The sequence below is a fragment of the Armigeres subalbatus genome, chromosome 3 (assembly GCF_024139115.2).
Source record: "Armigeres subalbatus isolate Guangzhou_Male chromosome 3, GZ_Asu_2, whole genome shotgun sequence".
NCBI lineage: Eukaryota > Metazoa > Arthropoda > Insecta > Diptera > Culicidae > Armigeres > Armigeres subalbatus.
In genome coordinates, this window is record NC_085141.1 from 311,908,729 (window position 1) to 311,928,447 (window position 19,719).

General features: G+C 43.5%; 2 protein-coding genes across 2 annotated transcripts in view; one reads left to right on the plus strand and one right to left on the minus strand.

Moving 5' to 3' along the window:
- The window catches only part of LOC134225280 (putative mitochondrial transporter UCP3), a 37,181-nt gene extending 32,042 nt beyond the window's left edge, over nucleotides 1–5,139 (plus strand). Inside the window, exons 3-4 of the mRNA XM_062705223.1 lie at nucleotides 4,033–4,327; nucleotides 4,395–5,139. Of these exons, the coding sequence (XP_062561207.1) occupies nucleotides 4,033–4,327; nucleotides 4,395–4,975 (876 nt within the window). The 3' untranslated portion in view covers nucleotides 4,976–5,139. The remainder of the gene's footprint in view (nucleotides 1–4,032; nucleotides 4,328–4,394) is intronic.
- LOC134225279 (recQ-mediated genome instability protein 1-like) lies at nucleotides 5,124–14,266 on the minus strand. The gene is made up of 4 exons (XM_062705222.1): nucleotides 13,235–14,266; nucleotides 12,407–13,123; nucleotides 5,469–5,576; nucleotides 5,124–5,399 (listed from the first exon to the last, which is right to left on the minus strand). The coding sequence occupies exons 1-4, from the start codon at nucleotides 14,087–14,089 to the stop codon at nucleotides 5,196–5,198; spliced, it is 1,884 nt and encodes a 627-aa protein (XP_062561206.1). The 5' UTR covers nucleotides 14,090–14,266; the 3' UTR covers nucleotides 5,124–5,195.
- Between the last annotated feature and the right edge of the window lie 5,453 nt (nucleotides 14,267–19,719).

Below are 19,719 nucleotides of genomic sequence, written 5' to 3' on the forward strand. Positions count from 1 at the left end.
CCGTAGAGCTGGGTGGTTCATTCTTTGCCGCCACACACCGTCTTCTTGCATGCCGTCAAAGATGGTCCTAAGCACCCGTCTCTGGAATACTCCGAGAGCTTGCAAGTCCTCCTCAAGTCCTCCAGCATTGTCCATGCTTCGTGTCTGTAGAGGACTACCGGTCTTATCAGCGTCTTGTACTTTACACATTTGCGGTGGCGAATCTTTTTTGACCGCAGTTTCTTCTGGAGCCCGTAGTAGGCCCGACTTCCACAGATGATGCGCCTTCGTATTTCACGACTAACGTTGTTGTCAGCCGTTAGCAAGGATCCGAGGTAGACGAATTCCTCGACCATCTCGAAGGTATCCCCGTCTATCGTAACACTGCTTCCCAGGCGGGCCCTGTCGCGCTCGGTTCCGCCCACAAGCATGTACTTGGTCTTTGACGCATTAACCACCAGTCCAACTTTTGTTGCTTCACGTTTCAAGCGAGTGTACAGTTCTGCTACCTTTGCAAATGTTCGACCGACAATGTCCATGTCATCCGCGAAACAAATAAATTGACTGGATCTGTTGAAAATCTACCCCGGCTGTTACACCCGGCTTTCCGCATAACACCTTCTAGCGTAATGTTGAACAACAGGCACGAAAGTACATCACCATGTCTTAGTCCCCGGCGCGATTCGAACGAACTGGAGTGTTCGCCCGAAATCTTCACACAGTTTTGCACACCATCCACCGTTGCTTTGATCAGTCTGGTAAGTTTTCCAGGGAAGCTGTTCTCGTCTATAATTTTCCATAGCTCTACACGGTTTATACTGTCGTATGTCGCCTTGAATTCAATGAACAGATGGTGCGTTGGGAGCTGGTATTCACGGCATTTTTGAAGGATCTGCCGTACAGTAAAGATCTGGTCCGTTGTCGAGCGGCCGTCAACGAAGCCGGCTTGATAACTTCCCACGAACTCATTAACTAATGGTGAAAGACGACGGAAGACGATCTGGGATATCACTTTGTAGGTGGCATTAAAGATGGTGATCGTATAAAAGTTCTCACACTCCAGCTTGTCGCCTTTCTTTTAGATGGGGCATATAACCCCTTCTTTTCACTCCTCCGGTAGCTGTTCAGTTTCCCAGATTCTGACTATCAATTTGTGCAGGCAAGTAGCTAGCTTTTCCGGGCCCATCTTGATGAGCTCAGCTCCGATACCATCCTTACCAGCTGCTTCATTGATCTTTTGCTGTTGGATGGCATCCTTAACCTTCTGTCTGTGCTCAAAAAAACTTACAAAAAAACATTAAAAAAGTTATAGCAATTTCAATTTGGGGTCAATTTGACCCCAGAGCACAGACAACGTAAGTTTTTTTGAAAAAAGTACACTGTAGCACATATTTTCAAGATTTTTCAAGCAAATTTGCACCTAGGAGACAGATCTCGGCGAGTTTTATTTAAATTATTTAAATTAAGAGAATCGGTTGAAAACTAAAAAAATGGCAGCCACTCAAAGTGGCCTGGGGTCATATTGACCCCAGAGCACAGACAAAAAGTAAACTTCCCTCAAGGTTGGGGCTGGTTGGCTTCCATCATCCGCTGAACTGACGTAGTCATCTGCTCCGGTGCCTTGACTTTCACTGCCTGTACTCTCAGCGCCATTCAAATGTTCCTCGTAGTGCTGCTTCCACCTTCCGATCACCACACGTTCGTCCGTCAAGATGCTCCCATCCTTATCCCGGCACATTTCGGCTCGCGGCACGAAGCCTTTGCGGGATGCGTTGAGCTTCTGATAGAACTTGCGTGTATCTTGAGAACGACACAGCTGTTCCATCTCCTCACACTCCGCTTTTTCCAGGCGGCGTTTCTTCTCCTGAAAAAGGCGGGTCTGCTGTCTTCGCTTCCGTCTATAACGTTCCAGGTTCTGCAGGGTACCTTGCTGCAGCGCGACCGCCCGCGCTGCGTCCTTCTCCTCCAGAATCTATCTGCACTCTTCGTCGAACCAATCGTTCCGTTGACTTCGTCCCATATACCCGACGTTATTCTCCGCTGCGTCGTTCATGGCTGCTTTGACTGTATTCCAGCAGTCCTTAAGAGGGGCCCCCTCGAGCTCACCCTCTTTCGGAAACGCTGCCTCGAGATACTGCGCGTATGCAGTGGCGACATCAGGTTGCTTCAGTTGCTCTAGGTCGTACCGCGGCGGTCGTTGGTACCGAACATTGTTGATGACGGATAGTTTTGGGCGCAGTTTCATCATCACCAGATAGTGGTCAGAGTCGATGTTAGCGCCACGATCTGTCCTTTACGTCGATAATGTCGGAGAAGTGCCGTCCATCAATCAGAACGTGGTCGATTTGTGATTCTGTCTGCAGTATGGTGATCTCCAGGTGTACCGATACGGGAGGATGTGTTGGAAGTAGGTGCTGCGAATGACCATATTCTTGGAGGCGGCGAAATCAATTAGTCGTAGGCCGTTTTTGTTCGTCATCCGTCGTGGCTTGGGCAGCTGTCGTGCTCACGTTCCAGCTGCGCGTAGAATGCGTCCTTATCATCATCAGTGTTTCCGGAGTGTGGGCTATGGACGTTAAATATGCTAATGTTGATCCTCAACCTGCACATTCTTTCATTGATCGGCCACCACCCGATCACGCGCCTTTGCATATCGCCCATCACTATGAAAGCTGTTCCCAGCTCGTGTGTGTTGCCGCAGCTCTGGTATGTCGGGGCCGAGCGAATATCCTTAGGACATCCGTCGAATATCTGAATTATCATGGGCTGTGTACTCACAAGTATGTTCTGACAGAACGAGTAGCGCTAGTGATACATAGACGATGTACCCAATATTCGGATTAGTATCGTCTCTTACTTTGTTTCGTTCTGTCAATCGAGCTCATATTCGTGTGCTAATGGGCGCCTACTATTCGAACGCCGATTGCTTCGATTTAGAAATTCAAATCGCATTCAAATAATTCATGCTTCCATTTCGTATCTTTGATTATTATTTTAACACAATCCGCTACTACCACATGGTAGATGGTACCTCTAAACGTTCGCACCATTGATCCCTTCCAACAAACCTCCTGCAGCGCTACGATGCCGAATCCACGGTCCTTGAGCACATCGGCGAGTATGCGTGTGCTTCCGATGAAGTTGAGAGATTTAGTTCAACGAACAGAGTTTCCAATCGCTAGTCCCTTTTCGTCGCAGTGATCTTCGCCGATGGTTCCGGTCCGATGGTGTTTTTTTAAGGCTGGCTTGCAGGGCCTTACACCAAACCCCCTAAATTTCCGGAGGACCATTCCAACTTATTCCCAGTGGACCATGGTGCACAGTTTCACTTAGAGTCCCTCGCTGGCACTCGAACGATGATCAGCCGCTTCTAACATGGAGAACAGACGCTGTTGTGAGCCGATTCTGACATGGAGAACAGACGCTCAGTAAGATTTGCACCTCCGGAGAGGAGCAAACCCCCCTTCCCTGTCAGCATACGACCATAGTTCCCACCGGGGTTGATTACCCGATCTTCCCTAAGGTTGCTCGTATCCCGGCCAGCACCACGGGGAGATAGGGAGAGAAGTTGCTGGGTAGGGACCGCAAGATAGGGTCTATTTTATTCCTTCAGGTACGCGAAGTACCAATGGTACGCGTTACGCAGCGTTTTTAGACGTAAATAACGGGAAAAAATCTATCACGCAGTTATCAGGGCGAAATATGAAATTGCAATCGAGCAACATACAAAAGAAGCAAATTTGCTTACTTTTGTTCCAACCTCTATTCAAAAGAAACAGCAGACAACAACAAAGGCGGGTTTATTCGCGAACGGTTCCATCACGACGCACTGAAGATAGGCAGAAATTTTATTTCCCATCAAATCAAGCCACAATTTTAGAGGTTTTTTTTATTTCCACACACATTTTCTGAGCCAAATTTGCGCAATTTTAATTGCGTATAAAAACAGAATCCTGTGTATTCGTATTTTCGTATTATTACGCACTTATTGAATATTCAACTCTGTCCGTTCATGCACTAATCTACCACACGATCATTTTCCACCTCTTTCAGGTTCAAGGTGAACAACCAGCCCGCACAGCGCCGCTAACGCATACTGCCACCGCCAGAGGCGCCAGTGCATATCAGGCGTTCAAAATGAACCCATCGGCCATTCCGGCCATACCCGGTGCACAGCATGTCCAGTACCGTGGTCTGGTGGGAACCATCACAACCATCACCCGACAGGAAGGCTTCCGTACACTGTATAACGGCCTATCGGCCGGTTTGCAGCGTCAGATGTGTTTCTCCTCGATACGACTGGGTCTTTACGATACGGTCAAGGAGTTCTACGGATCGATCTTCCGCGGTTAGTAATTGTAAAAATCATGTTCCATGTATTAGATTTTAAATGATGCCCCTAATTCCCCCCACAGAAAATGAAGCAGGCCTTCAAATCGTCACTCGAATTTGCGCCGGCTTGACCACCGGTGGCCTAGCGGTGGCGCTAGCCCACCCTACCGATGTGGTCAAGGTGCGCTTCCAGGCGGCTTCCAGCTCGAACAGCAATCGTCGGTATACTTCCACGCTGCAAGCGTACCGGACGATCCACCGCGAGGAAGGTGTCCGAGGTCTGTGGAAGGGAGCGGTGCCCAACATTGGCCGCAACGCCATCGTCAACGTGTCGGAAATTGTGTGCTACGACGTGGTCAAGGATTGCCTCCAGCGGTACGCACACATTCCGAACGACATTCGGTTACATTTTAGCTCGGCCGTTGTTGCCGGATTGGCCGCTACCGTGGTGGCCTCGCCCGTCGATGTGGTGAAGACGAGGTACATGAACTCACCGAAGGGCCAGTACCAGGGTGCGCTCGATTGTGCCATTAAGATGGCGCGCATGGAAGGAGCCGCGGCTTTCTACAAAGGATTCGTGCCATCGTTTGCCCGGCTCGTCTCGTGGAACGTTGTCATGTGGATAACGTACGAGCAGTTGAAGCTGATTGTGTTTAAATCTTAGGTGCTTGTTTTATTTGTCTGTTTCAATGTGTCGGACATGTTATTTTTACAATTTTATATAGACTGCAGATTTCGAGAATAGTTTATTTTTTTTAGATTTTATAACTATGGAGAATATTGTGATGTAAGAACGAAGAACAACAAACGAATATTGTGAACGTAGATCATTTTTATAAATATATTTACAAAAAAAAACTCAGCCTTTTTAAATTGAAAGAATCTTACCGTTCAACACTGCAACCTTGAGGCAAAATATCGAGCAAATGTTTCAGATTTTCGCGATCTATTTTATTAGTGAGTGTAGACAGGCGGGACTTGGTGCATTCATACAGTTCTTTAATTACGGGATAATCATTACCTCGATGATAAAGAACTCGCATAAAGGTTCTCAAATCTTGTAGCTCATTCTTGAAGTTGACTAAAATCTAGAATTGATAGATTTATCAGTATATAATTGTATGTCTGAGTATAAGATAAGTATCGCGTCGTTTTACCTCTTGTAGTAGTTTCATCACATGTGGATCTTTCGCCCGTTTCATTTGTTGAATTTTACTGGCCTCATGACCAACCATCTTGCTAATTACAGATGTATGAAAGCGCACCTAAAAACAGATTTCATTTAATCAAAATAATTATTAAATGCGATTTGTAGGGGAGAACGGGGCAAGATCGCCACCTGGGGCAAGAAGAGTACCCCTTAATTTTAGACTTATTATGCTTTTTTGTCACTAAATTACCCCGAACACTGTTGAACTATTAGTCCAACAAAAGACTTGACACTGAAAACATATTTAAGGTACACCGGGGCAAGTTGAAATGCGGGGTAAGTTGAAACGGAAGCTGTAATTTAGATAGGAATAGACCGAATGCTCTGATTATTTTTTTCAACAAACTACTCCCCTAAACGCACCTTCTGACTGCCATTCCCGAAAGATTTCAGCTTTCAAAGCCAATTCCTGCTATTGTTTATTTTTCGCTCTTTGCAAAATTCAAACCAACTATTTGACGTGCCAATGAAACAGGTCTCAAAACGATGTTTGGAAGAGTTTTTTCATCAAATTTTCACGGTAGGTAATCATTCAATGTTGAATAAGCATAAAGGCTCCCCCAAACCTAAGCGATTTCATCGCCGCGACGGCGACAGCTAGTCGCCGCGATTCTATCGTTGGGTCGCTGCAGGCAATGTTCCATTCACCCTTCCATACCAACGGCGACAGAATCGCAGTCGTCAAGCGATGGAATCGCGTCGCGATTGTCTCGTCGCGTGTGTTTGGGGGAACCTTAATGATTATGAAAAATCGACGAAAGATCCGTTTGAATTTTTGTAATTTGGTTGTTTGATATTGCTCCGCATGTTCAACTCATCGGGGCAAATATAAATGCGTGGTGCGGGGCAAGTTGAAACAACAATTCAAAACAAAATTTTCAATACGACTTATCTGCTTTTGTAAACAAACATTCAAACGACGATTTGACGAATCTGATAGCTCTTTCACGCAAACCAACACCACCTCGGTCGAACGAGGCCTGCGGATACAATAACATTGAGAACCTCGTTCGTCTGCAGGAATGTCTCAAAGGACCAGCATTGGAGAGTGTTCGAGGACAGCTACTATTACCAAAATCTGTCCCAAAGGTTATTGAGAAGCTGCGACAACTTTATGGCCGACCGGAGCAGTTACATTTCCACTTGGAGAAAGTGAACCGCTTGGACTCGCCAAAGGCTGAACGATTGGAGACGTTTACACCCAGGTTTTTTTTTACACGGTTTGGTTTTGGTCGTCTAAGACCTTCAGCGTCAATGAAACCATGAGTTAACCCCACCAAAAAATTCACAAAAAATCAAAGAAAATTCAGGGGGTATTTAAAAAGCTGTAAAAGTTTAGGTTAACCGAGAAATTAATGAAATCCAACCGCGTAAAAAAAAACCTGGGTGTATTCCCTTTGGTAACGCTGTGGAGCAACTGTGTGATCACCTGGAAGCGGCGAACTTGAAGCAACACTTGGTAAATCCACTGTTACTACAAAGTTTGCTAGAAAAGTTACCTTCCTCAGACAAGAGAGAATGGGTCCGCTTCAAGAGCGCTAAGAAGAAAGTGAACCTGAGAACATTTTCCAAATTTCTTTCTCAAATTGTAGCGGAGGTCTGCGAAGCTAACGCGGGCACCTCGATGAAAGCTGGTGATTCTCGTCCCGCCAAGGTTGGTAGAGGAGGTATGAAGGAGAAAGGCGCTCTCTACAACCACAGTACACCAGCAAGTCCCAAAGATAGCACACCTCTAGGAAATCCTCCAGCTGGTGGCGTAAAGCCATGCAAAGCTTGCAAACGCACAGATCATCGGTTGCGGTTTTGCCAAGACTTCAAGGCCATGTCTTTCGCTGATCGAATGAAGGTCGTTGAGAAAGGAAAACTATGTAGGGTGTGCCTGAATGACCATGGGAGAGCACCGTGCAAGTTTAAAATCCGCTGTGACGTAGGTGAATGCCACGATCGACACAACCCTCTGTTGCATCCGGGGGGGTCAAGGGTTATGATGAACACCCACTTCGAAGTTCAAGGCACAATAATCTTCCGGATGATTCCCGTGACATTACACTCCGGAAAACGTGAGGTAAAAACGTTGGCATTTTTGGATGAAGGAGCGTCGATTACGTTGGTGGAGCGCTCGTTGACCGACAAACTGGGCGTTGAAGGAGTGCATGAACCGCTCACCATCACATGGACCTCCGACGTAACGCGCGACGAACGAAACTCAACAAAGATGAACCTGTTTGTGTCTTCCTCCGGAAGTGAAGGAAAGCTGCTTCTGAAGGCAGTTCAGACGGTGAAACAACTTCTTCTGCCCAAGCAATCGATTGACGCCATCGAAATGAATGCATCATACCGGTATCTTCGCGATGTACCGTTCACATCATATTCAAGTCAGCGACCGGGGATGTTGATAGGACTGAATAATCTTCACGCCATAGCACCGATGAATGCCAAGGTCGGTCAACCAGGGAGCCAATCGCCGTAAAGTCCATGCTTGGTTGGACCATCTACGGACCGACGAAAAGGCGACAAGAAGTGCGGAATTTTGTCGGCTATCACCCCCCAGTGTCCAACGAAGACCTACCCAACCTCTTGAGAGAGCACTACGCCCTGGAAGAGTCCGTGGTGGGTGTGTCGCAGGAGTCGGAAGAAGAAAAGCGAGCTCGGGAAATTCTAGAGCGCACTACAGTCCGCGTAGGCGATCGTTTCGAGACCGGTATGTTGTGGAAAGTCGAGTATCCAAAGTTTCCGAACAGTTACCCGATGGCTGTGCGACGGTTAAAGCAGCTGGAACAGCGTTTAGGAAAGACACCGGAGTTGTTTGCTAAGGTACGCATGCAAATAGCAGAATATCAGCAGAAGGGATATACGCATCTAGCGACACCGGAAGAGTTGGCAAAGTTTGACCCTAGTTCGTCTTGGTTTCTACCTATCAGCGTCGTGCTGAACCCTAAGAAACCTGGGAAGGTGCGAATAGTATGGGATGCAGCCGCGACGGTCAATAGCGTATCTTTGAACTCCCAGTTACTTACGGGTCCGGATCTACTCACTCCTCTTCCGAAAGTTATCAACCGATTTCGCGAGCGTCCAATTGGTTTCGGCGGCGATATTCGTGAGATGTACCACCAGCTACGGATTCGGGCCGCCGATAAGAGCGCACAGTTGTTCCTATTCCGGAATTCTCCAGAAGAAGCACCTCGTGTATACGTGATGGATGTCGCCACGTTTGGCTCGAAATGCTCCCCGAGTCAAGCCCAGTTTATAAAAAACAAGAATGCTATGGAATTTTCCGTACAGTTCCCAGAAGCCGCCGAAGCGATAATAGAAAAGCACTACGTCGACGACTATTTTGATAGTGTCGATACTGTCGAGAAAGCCATCGACAGAGCGAAGGAGGTTCGGCACATCCATGCGAAAGGCGGTTTTGAAATTAGGAACTGGGTTTCAAACTCCAGTGCAGTTCTCAAGGAGCTAGGCGAAGAGAATGCGTCGCAAAAAGTGCATTTCAACCGCGATAAGGAAACTGGAACTGAAAGGGTGCTCGGAATCGTCTGGGACCCAACACAAGATGAATTCTCGTTCTCGATGGAGCATTGGCAGAACGTGAAACCGTATCTGCTAGAAGGTGTGCGACCAACAAAGCGAATCGTTCTAAGCAGTGTTATGGGATTTTTCGACCCGTTGGGACTGCTTACGCCATTCACGGTTTACGGAAAGATGTTGGTGCAGGATTTATGGCGAGCCGGCTGCGATTGGGACGATGAAATAGATGATGGTGCCCTCGATAAATGGGATCGCTGGACGGGGCTGTTGCCGATGGTTACTGACGTTCGCATTCCCCGGTGCTACTTTGGCAGAACACCTTCTTCGTCGATTGAATCCTTGGAACTCCACATTTTCACCGACGCAAGCATTCACGCATACGGTTGTGCTGCCTACTTTAGAGCCATCGTCGATGGAAGAGTGAGGTGTTCGCTAGCAATGTCTCGTTCAAAAGTGTCTCCACTCAAGTTGCAATCTGTCCCTCGTCTGGAACTGATGGCTGCAGTCCTCGGTGCGAGGATGATACATACGGTAAAGAACAACCATTCACTGCCCATAGAAAAGCACATCCTGTGGAGTGACTCTCAAACGGTGCTGAGCTGGATTCGGTCTGATCAACACAAATACAATCAGTTCGTCGCCTTCAGAATTGGTGAGGTTATGGAGCTAACGACTGCGGATAACTGGAGATATGTTCCATCGGAACAAACATCGCTGACGTTATGACCAAATGGGGATCCGGGCCACCGTTGTCATCAGATGGACCGTGGTTTAGTGGACCCGAGTTTCTACACTGGCCGGAGAGTATGTGGCCGAAACAAGAAAAAGTGGATTCTGACGATCCGGAAGAGATGAAGGCCTGTGTGTTATTCCACCATGGTTCATTGTCAAGTCCGCTTATCAACGTCCAGGTAACAACACGATGGGAGAAGCTGATCCGAATTGCTGCGAACGTCTTTCGCTTCATTGATAATTGTCGAAGAAAAAGTAAAGGAGAGCAAATCTTAGTATCGAAGGCCAACAATTCGCTAGTGCGGCTAATAAGGGGAGACCCAAGAAGCATCGTACAGCCGCTGCGTCAAGAAGAGCTCAAGTTGGGAGAGAATATTCTACTAAGACAGGCACAACGCGACGGGTTTCCAGAAGAGGTGAAGATATTGGAAATTAGAAGAGATTACAAAGTGACGAGGAAAATCGAAAAGTCAAGCTGGCTGTACAAGTTACGGCCGATAATCGACACTGATGGTGTGATCAGACTGGATGGGAGATTGGCCTTGGCAGATGTGCTGCCTTTCGACAAGAGGTATCCGATCATCCTGCCAAGACAGCACGACGTGACGAAGATGATTATTCAGAACTACCACGAGAAGTTTGGGCATGCAAATCGAGAGACTGTCTTCAACGAGCTACGTCAAAGGTTCTACATTCCGAAGCTTCGATCGTTGATTGCCGTTGTTATGAAGAACTGTACGTGGTGTCGCGTCCACCGGTGCCAACCAAGTGTTCCAGTAATGGCACCATTGCCGGTCCAACGAATCATGCCTCAGAAACGACCATTCTGCTCAGTTGAGTCGACTATCTTGGGCCAATAGAAGTGTCAATTGGTCGACGAAAGGAGAAGAGGTGGGTTGCACTGTTCACGTGCCTTGCGGTGCGAGCAGTACATCTTGAGGTGGTGCACAGCTTGACAACGCAAGCGTGCTTGATGGCTATCAGGAGATTCATCTGTAAAAGAGGTTCACCAGACGAGTTCTTCTCAGACAACGGGACAAATTTTAAAGGAGCGAATAACGAGATGATCAAAGCGGTGAAGAAGGCGGAGATGGAGTGTGCTGAAAGTGTCGTCAGTTGCGCGATCAAGTGGCATTTCATACCTCCAGGTACTCCACACATGGGCGGCGCATGGGAGAGAATGGTGCGATCGGTGAAGGAATCGATGAAGACAATGGACGACGGCAGGAAGCTGACCGACGAGGTGCTCTTAACTACGTTGTCCGAGGCAGAGGATATGATTAACAGCCGCCCTTTGACATATTCCTCACAAGAATCGGAGATCGAGGCGCTGACGCCAAATCACTTTTTGCGTGGTGTTGTAAAAGAGACAGATAAAGTGGTCCAGCAAGTCGAGACGGTTGAGTCGCTGCAGAACTTGTACAAGCGGTCACAGTACTTGGCGGACAAGATGTGGCAAAGATGGTGTAAGGAGTATCTACCCAGCATCAACCGTCGAACAAAGTGGCACGATGAGAAACGACCTTTGCAAGTTGGAGATCTGGTATTTGTTGTAGACGGAGACCAGCGGAAGAACTGGACAAGGGGAGTGGTCGAAGATGTGATCCAGGGCGCAGACGGCAACGTGCGGCAAGCGAAGGTTCGAACCTCTAAAGGAATCTTCAGAAGAGCGGTGGCCAACCTGGCAGTGGTCGAGATTCGAGATAAAACCGGAACCTGCAAAGCGGTACCGGAGTTACGGGCTGGGGTGTAGCGAAACCCACTGGGATGGCCACATGGTTTAGCTAAAAGCGGGTCTAGTGCGATTCAACGTCGATGACAGGCGCTTGCTGAACGGATGAGTAGGTGTAGGAAGAAGGAGGAAATAAAAACAAATATATTAAAAGTTTAGCTAGTGTTGCTTGAGTTTGAAGCCGCAAAGTAAATTGCATAATTATTAATTATAAGTGGTACGTGGATAAGTACCTACTGTGAGTTGTAGATACGTATATAGTATCAAAGAAGGAGTCAAAAGGTACCGTGAATTATAAATGCATTTATTGTTTTTCGCACTGAAGATGATGTTTACAACTAGGTGGTGAGGTACTGCGGTGAAAGTTGGTCGGTCGAATCGTTACCTTAAGTCCAGTAACTAGTTTAAAGAACAACTATTCTGACTAGAAAAGTAAGTAGTCTGTAGTTTGATGATGTTCCTTAAAATAAGTTGATGTTTGAATCCGTTTAGACTGGTGTTGGAGCGAGTTGACGAAAAATTGATAAACTAAGTCTCATTGCAAGAGGTTCGGAGCACAAACTATCTTTGTAAGTAAAAACAAAATTTGTAAATCATAAATCACTAATTGAATTAAACGCTGCAGTTTGAGCTGCTAGTTAGCTGCTACAAAACGGTGGTGTCCGTTATTGGAATTCCGAACACTATGAGTTTCCTGGCCCTCTATAAAGTTTTTTTTTGTGCGTAAACTTAGTAGACAAGGCAAAAAAGGGTTTTTTAACATACCTTGAATATGCCATAAACCCGGAGAACATTTTCAGTAGTTCCTTCGGAATCGGATTACCATTAACATAGATTGCAAAATTAATCGAAAAAGTCTTTGTCCATCCCTTGCATTTCGGACGATAACTTACCGGTAGCACCCGTTCCGACCGATCCGTTAACATGACGCCCAGCTTCCAGCCATCATCGTCTGTAATGCGAATACGTTCGAACACACTGTCCACCTCACAGAATAAAACAAACGAGCGCTCGCTGCGGTCAGCATCGCTTAGTTCGCTGATTTGATCCACAGTCACCAAACTGTATCCCTCGATTTGGAACTGGTAGCACGGGGAGAGAATGTTGACCTTCCCGGACGAGCTTGGAAGTTTCTCCTCCATTTCGAACACATCGTCCAAACTGTTGTCGAATAGTGCCATTTTGTCCCAGTTCCTGCTGGTGGAAGGTTGTTGATCGTCGACAGCGATGTCGAATTGCTTTCGGGCTTTACCGGTTGGTACCTCTGAGGAAGTGAGACGTGGCCGCTTTGCGTTAGGAATCGAACCCACTGGAGGGGAGGATGTTATTTCCGGATCGTCATAGTCCACCCGAGGTTGATTACGTTGCTCGCTTAAAATCTGATCTTCGAGCAAGTTGAGAGCGTCGATATCATCATCTGGTTCTTCGAATGAGGGCAATCGGTAGGTGGGACGATTTGGCCGGGATGCTTCAGATGGCGAAGGTTGAGATGTCTTAGTGGAAGAAACGTGATGATGCATAATTTCTGCTTGGGGAACTTCGATTATTTCCAGATCGTCATCGTCGTCGATGACGGTACTAACCGTAGGAACTTGCTCGGGTGGATGGTTCTGAAATTAAATATTACCAAATAAACTTGAGTCGCTTTTTACGCAAATGATTTTAATAATTCCAATTTCCTCGACTATATAACATCCGAATGGCATTAAAACAATACATACCGTATTACTTTTAGATTCAATCCCGTCCAGATTGATTTCCAAGAACATGTCGTCCTCCCAATCATCGTAGTTATTGTTGCTTAATCTACTCAGCGTCGGTTTCGCCGGCGAAGGGAAAACCATCGGAACGGACGGTATATTGCCATAGTTTGCGTTTCGTTTGTTTTCCGTAACCACAACTTCGTCGTATTCAGTTTTAGGATTCGGATTCAGCGGCTGACCCAACTGTTTGAGCAGGATGTTCTCAAAAGCATTTGTAATGAGCAAAGTGTCCACTTCTCCACCCAAAATTTTAATATTTTTCGGTTCAAGGAGCAACACCTTATTTATGCACCGAATAGGACCAGTGAGTAGCACTTTTACCCCCGGTGGAAGCTTAGTATTCAAAGCCGCTATCGGACTATGTTCCATTCCTATGACCGTTCGCTTCCCATCCGTCATTTCCAATTTCAGCATCCTCCGCTTCTTGACGTGCTGCGCCTGGTTCTTACGCATCTGAATTTCGTCGTCCGCCTCGTCCAGTTTTTTGTTGTAAAGATTCCTCAGCTGTTCATAGCACGGTTCCGAAATATCCATCAGGTAGTTCAGCTGCAGCGGAAACATGCCTTTCAAGATGAAGCACTTGGTTTCCGTTTCGACCGTTTCTGGCAAGCTGGAAACGCCGATTTCCAGCAAATCGGCTAGTATCCACTGGTCGAAGGTGAACTTGAACAGAGCCGTGTTGGAGGTTTTCGGGTTCTCCTGCAGGCAGAACGACACACATCCCGTAAGCCAATCATCTGCCACTCTAATGCAATGTGTTTGCAGCAAATGGGATTTCACCTGGGCGGCGCGGTTTACTTCAGTTTGAATCATATTTTTTTAGAGTATTGTTGTTATGATAACAGGCACATTGAAATTTTCAGTGGAAAACATAAAACTTAACAGTAAGGAAAAGAAAAACAATCTTTTTCGGCAATTTTTTGCAAGATTTTTTGGATTCCGATCGATGGTAGGTAAATATTTACACAAGTTTTCAAGCCCGCCGCGCTTTTTCACATGACAGCTTCAAGTTCTCGCGAGCGATGCTGGAAGCAGGGTGGCCAGATTATATTTTGATTAATCGGTAGCTTGACTGGAGAAAAATCGGTAGTTATCGGTAGGCCGGAAAATATCAAATAATAGGGGTATACAGAGTCTATTATATATAGAGTTACGCAAAGAGTGAAGCCAAATCTACCTATTGAACTGTCAAACCGTCTACCTATCGAGCAAAGTAAACAAATGATTGTTGGTAAGGCGGAAGTATTGTTATCGCCTGATGATTATTATGGTGAATTAAAACTCATGAATTGAAATGTATTAGATTTGTTCTAGAAACAGCTTCAAAAAACTTCAATACACCCCCCAATAAAGTTGCAACAAGAAACTCACGTGTTTGCACTCTGTAGGTGACTTCGGTTATCGAATTAAAAAGCTTTAGAAGTGATCACTCCCGTGAAGTCACTTGAAGGGTTGAACAAAACTGAAAGTTTTCAACATAATAACAAGAGCATCATTCAGAATAAGAGTAAGAAGATCCTCTTTGCGCAACTCTATATAATAGACTCTGGGGGTATACACTTAACGGCGTAGGTCGCTGCGTATCTGATTATAGAAATGTTTCACACTCAATCACAAGGGACATATTTCAAATCGTCTATGAAACATTTCCATAAACAGATACACAGCAACCTACGCCGTTAAGTGAATCCCCCTAATATGAAAATGTATATTTCAAGACAAAATTTTCAAAACGACTTATCTGCTTTTGTAGACAAAGATTCAAACGACGATTTGACGAATCTGATAGCTCTCCCACGCAAACCGACACCACCATTAGGTAGGTGAAGGTTTCCGCTACCTGTTGATGGTATTGGTTTGCGTGGAAGAGCTATCAGATTAGTCAAATCGTCGTTTGAATCTTTGTTTACAAAAGCAGATAAGTCGTTTTGAAAATTTTGTCTTGATTTTAAGTATTAGCCTCATGTAGAAAAATTTCATATATTGTCGGCGTGGCACCAACTTAGAATTCGGAAGTCCGGACTTCCGAACCGAACTTTCTACACTCTACACAATAGAACAAACCGTTGATAGTATAAAAACAAATCTTTTTATTCATTTACGAAACTTATACTCACCCTAGTTTAAACAGTATTCTATTCAAGATTATCATTTAATCTATAAACGAATTTCGCGAAACTATATTCCACAAGTATATTTGCGGCTCTGAAATTTGCCGAGGTAACACTTTCGCAAACCTGTGCTTCATAAATGGATCATTTCTCCCCTTGTCCTAAGACGAGTTTATACCATCCCATTGAATTCCACCACTTAATTGTATCTTGACAGATACGTATTTCGACCTCAACAGTAAGGCCGTCTTCAGTGTCTCGTACTTGACTCGACTTACGTATCTGTCAAGATACAATTAAGTGGTGGAATTCAATGGGATGGTATAAACTCGTCTTAGGACAAGTGAAGACATTCCACTAAAAAGCTTAAAATAATTTTCTTATCAAAATGGATCATTTCTGATCCCGGATCTGTTTCGGCGCTACGAACAACTACGGAATCGGCGATTAAAGAAAACACGTGCAGTTATTGATGTAAAAGGCGAAAGTTAAAGGTAGGTTTTTGAAATAATTTTTCGATGAAAATATCGCTCATGAGGTTTTGATTCTATGAAATGTCATTTCGAAAAACCGGCGGCAAAGATTTCTAAAGACGAGAATGCCAGGAATTATCCTACTTTACCCAAAAAGGCAAATCGGCTGTTGCTCCACGAAATCCGCTAAAGTGCAAATTGGATCAGACAGTGACAGAGCGGCGTTATTTGGGACAAAAGAGATTGGCTGTACCTCGGGATGTACTGCTCGAGATCAGGTGGGTTCTTTAAAAAATCTATGAATATCATATTGCGATTTGCAAATAAAATTAGCATTGGAGACAACCTGCAAGCAACTTGCACAGGAACGAGCTGTCAAAATGCATGCTGATTCGTCTGTTTTAGGCGTGTTATTCATTGGATTCACGTTGGTTTTAGTTTGATGTGTACATCAGAGCAGTGGTGCTAACATATTTTGCTTACTTTTCAGGGGAAGTATGTCAAAAATTGGCAGTTTATTTATTAGTTTTATGATACTTTCCTGTAAAAAAATAACTTGCTATCACAATATCTTAAATGTGGAGTAAGAGCTCATTATATTTAGCTTAAATAGAATGACTAATCATTACGACTTCGATTATAACATAATCTTCTAAAAAGATAAAATAGCCAGCAACACTGTATGCAAGATCTTTTGCATGTTTGCTGCAACTTCGTGCATTTGGCGAACTCAACGCAAACTGCAATATTTCATCAACTAAATTATTTACAGCATATTGGAACGCATCGTCGATCAGTTAAAGGAGTGATTGAATACGATAAACTATGAGCTGAAAACTTCACAGCACCGCCTGATTCAAATGTCAGATTAACATTCTCAATAAGAGCCTCAGTAATGTTTGTTAAATTATGTTTGAGTCAGTGGCGCATCCATGTTCCGAGTCGTGGGTAGGACAAATAGGAAATGCCGATTTGGACAACAGTTATGGTATTGAGAAATTGATGCACATTCTATCTATACTTCCGCTGAAAGCACAACTGTTTCATGTTGATATGAAATCCATTTCAATATAGAAAAAATATGAATGCAATATAATCAATTCTAAAAATAATCACGACTTAGGCCGGAATATTTATATAATTTTAGAAAATTTCCTCTATTTTTAGGACATTGCTTTCCAATTATCGATTATCGAACATCTTTACAAGCTTCCTGAAGAAGTCACGGGTCACAGAAATTAAAAAAAATCAATTGTTTCAATCAATTATTTCTAACTAGAAGGATTTCAAATTACCTCCGGGATCAAGCAATCTAAAACAAATTTCCAAAAAATCGCATGATTGTCGATAAATCTGTTTTGGGAGCTCAGAATCCTTTACGGATCAGGTTTAAAGCGGTCTTTGGTATGTTTCTGGTTCAATAGAGATTTGATGAAAACTTTTTCCGTGGCTTCTAATAATCCATTCAATCGTGCTTTATCATAACTTCTAAAAAAATTATTTAATCGCATTTGCAGATTTCAACAATTTCCATTTTACCTATGTAAAACCTTTAGAGGCTAAAAAGTGAAGTTTAGACATCTTTGAGCACTTTAGAGATTTTAAAGTACCTGAAGTCCAAAACAACAATCAGTATTCTATAGCTTTAGGATCCCAAAAACATCTATGATTATTGTTTGGACTCTGATTAACTTTAAAATCACCTTCTGCTAACACACAAATTTTTGCCAACCAATGACTTCATAGGTTTGTGCCACAATCATGGGTAGGACAATGCTTTGACTGTCCCACCCAGAAAAAATCATGCGTAGGACATGTCCTACCTGTCCCACCCACTCCCAGCGCCACTGGTTTGAGTCAAATAAATTTAAAAAAACTTTTGTAAATGTATGTTCCTTCTTTCTTTTGTAAACACTGAATAATTCCAAGCAAATTAAAATTAACTCAACAAATACTATTTTCGATATCTTCGCTCTATACTATTTCCATTTAAATGAAAGTTATACTAACCGAGTATAAACGGCAGTTAAACGAGGTCGGGGTCAACCTGGCGAATAGCCAATTAGAATGACTTTTAATCTATTTGGTATAGATTTTTCTCAGAGTGTACCGAAGTTTTATCTGTCAAACTAATTGATGCGTTGTTTAGCGCATCTTTAGGGGAATCCAGCGCACTATTTCCGAAGTTGGGAAAGTTACCTGTATCAGGAGAAAAATCCAACTTCGGTATAAAAAGCGTTATAAACTTGAGCTTGATGATTAAAAATATCCACAACAATAAAGAGCAGGATTTATTTTTAAATTCTGCTCAAGCTTTTCACGGTGAAATAAAAGACAAATTGTTGTTCTCCATGTAAGTAAAATCAAAATTGATCATGTAGATAAGTTTTAAATCAATTAAACTCATTAGTCATATTTAATTTATTTATTTATTTATTCATTTGGTATTATTTCAACTGATCTTTGTTGATCTTATTGAATTACTTAACCTATTTTACATCATTTCATATTTTCAACAGTCATTAACAATAAATTTCATCAACTTTACAAACAATTAATAACCATACTAACATTTACATTACCGAAATACATACAATAAAATCAATCAACACATTACAAAATCAGGATAACAAATTATTCAAATACATTTATATGTTTACCGGTTTCCATGTATCGTTTAATCTACTAATCTACTATTAGACCTTTCCCGTGAAAAAATATTATTAGATTATATGATTCCTCTTTCATTTTGGTGTCCCTTTTCTTAAGAAACCTATATTTTTTGAGGCTTGGAACTATTTAAAAACAACAAAACACTATTTATTTGAAATTTCACCCCACATTCCCAAGCTGTTTTTTTTACCACGAAACCCATTCAGCCCCTTTTTCCCCTAAAGTTGACATAATTTGCGTAATGAGTTTTAGATTTTGTGTTCCTTCGAATGTCGTGTTGGTATAGTAAGGGTAAAATCAGCAGTGATTCAAATCGTTCGGGGCTGTCAGTTTGAATATGAATCTGAGTCATGCATTTTCCCAGCAGTGGCTCAAGATTCATTTTTTATAACAGTCGAGATTCAAAAGCTTAAAACTGTTTTACCGCTCAGTTCTATTTTCTGCAGATTTGAACCACGAATGAATCACGAGATTCAAATATTTTTCGATTGTTTTGGTGCATGAATGCGTTATTTTATGTACGGATCAATCCACTTTGCATTTACCGCGCCTTCCTCAGCAGCAACATAATCATTTCATTTAATGAAAAAAAAAAATCAAACATGAATAGAACACTGCTGAAGAAACCTGTGAGTTTGTTCTATTTTGGCTCATATTCAAACTTGAATAGTATTCGAAAATTTGCAACCAAACTGAATCACTACTGATTTCACTCTAACAATCCCTTTTGTCTCTTTTTTTCTCAAAGGCAAACATGATGACGTAATCATTTGTGTTGCCTGACTCAGCGTAAGAGGAGAAGAGACAACACGGTTCATGTTCCTTTGCCTTCGAACATCCAGAACGAGGATTTGTTATTTATTATTTTTGTTTTGTTGCTTTACTGAATTTGATGTTTCGATATTATTTAAAATTAAGTTTTGCGTACATTTTTTTTAGGGAGATCTCAATGGAAGAGTTGTAACCCAATAACAAATATATAATGTATTCACAGCGATTGTACTTCATAATAGACATCATAATATGGGACAGACTCATTTCATAGAACCAGCGAAGGCAATTAAACGAGCGTTCAACATTCTCGAGAAACGGAATATCAACAAAAACTCACTTATGGCAGAGACAAAATCAGCTCAAGGGTGCCGCTTAACTTCACTGGGCAGCAACTTTCAAGAAAACTTTTAAC

Bases quoted from the DNA above. Each gene is read 5' to 3' on its own strand.
- LOC134225279 (XM_062705222.1), bottom strand. From the start codon at position 14,089: ATGATTCAAACTGAAGTAAACCGCGCCGCCCAGGTGAAATCCCATTTG. The intron at 5,577-12,406 runs GTAAGTTATCGT...ATCTGTTTTTAG, and splicing joins GGTCGGAACGGGTGCTACCG to GTGCGCTTTCATACATCTGT. The intron at 5,400-5,468 runs GTAAAACGACGC...TATCAATTCTAG, and splicing joins TGATGAAACTACTACAAGAG to ATTTTAGTCAACTTCAAGAA.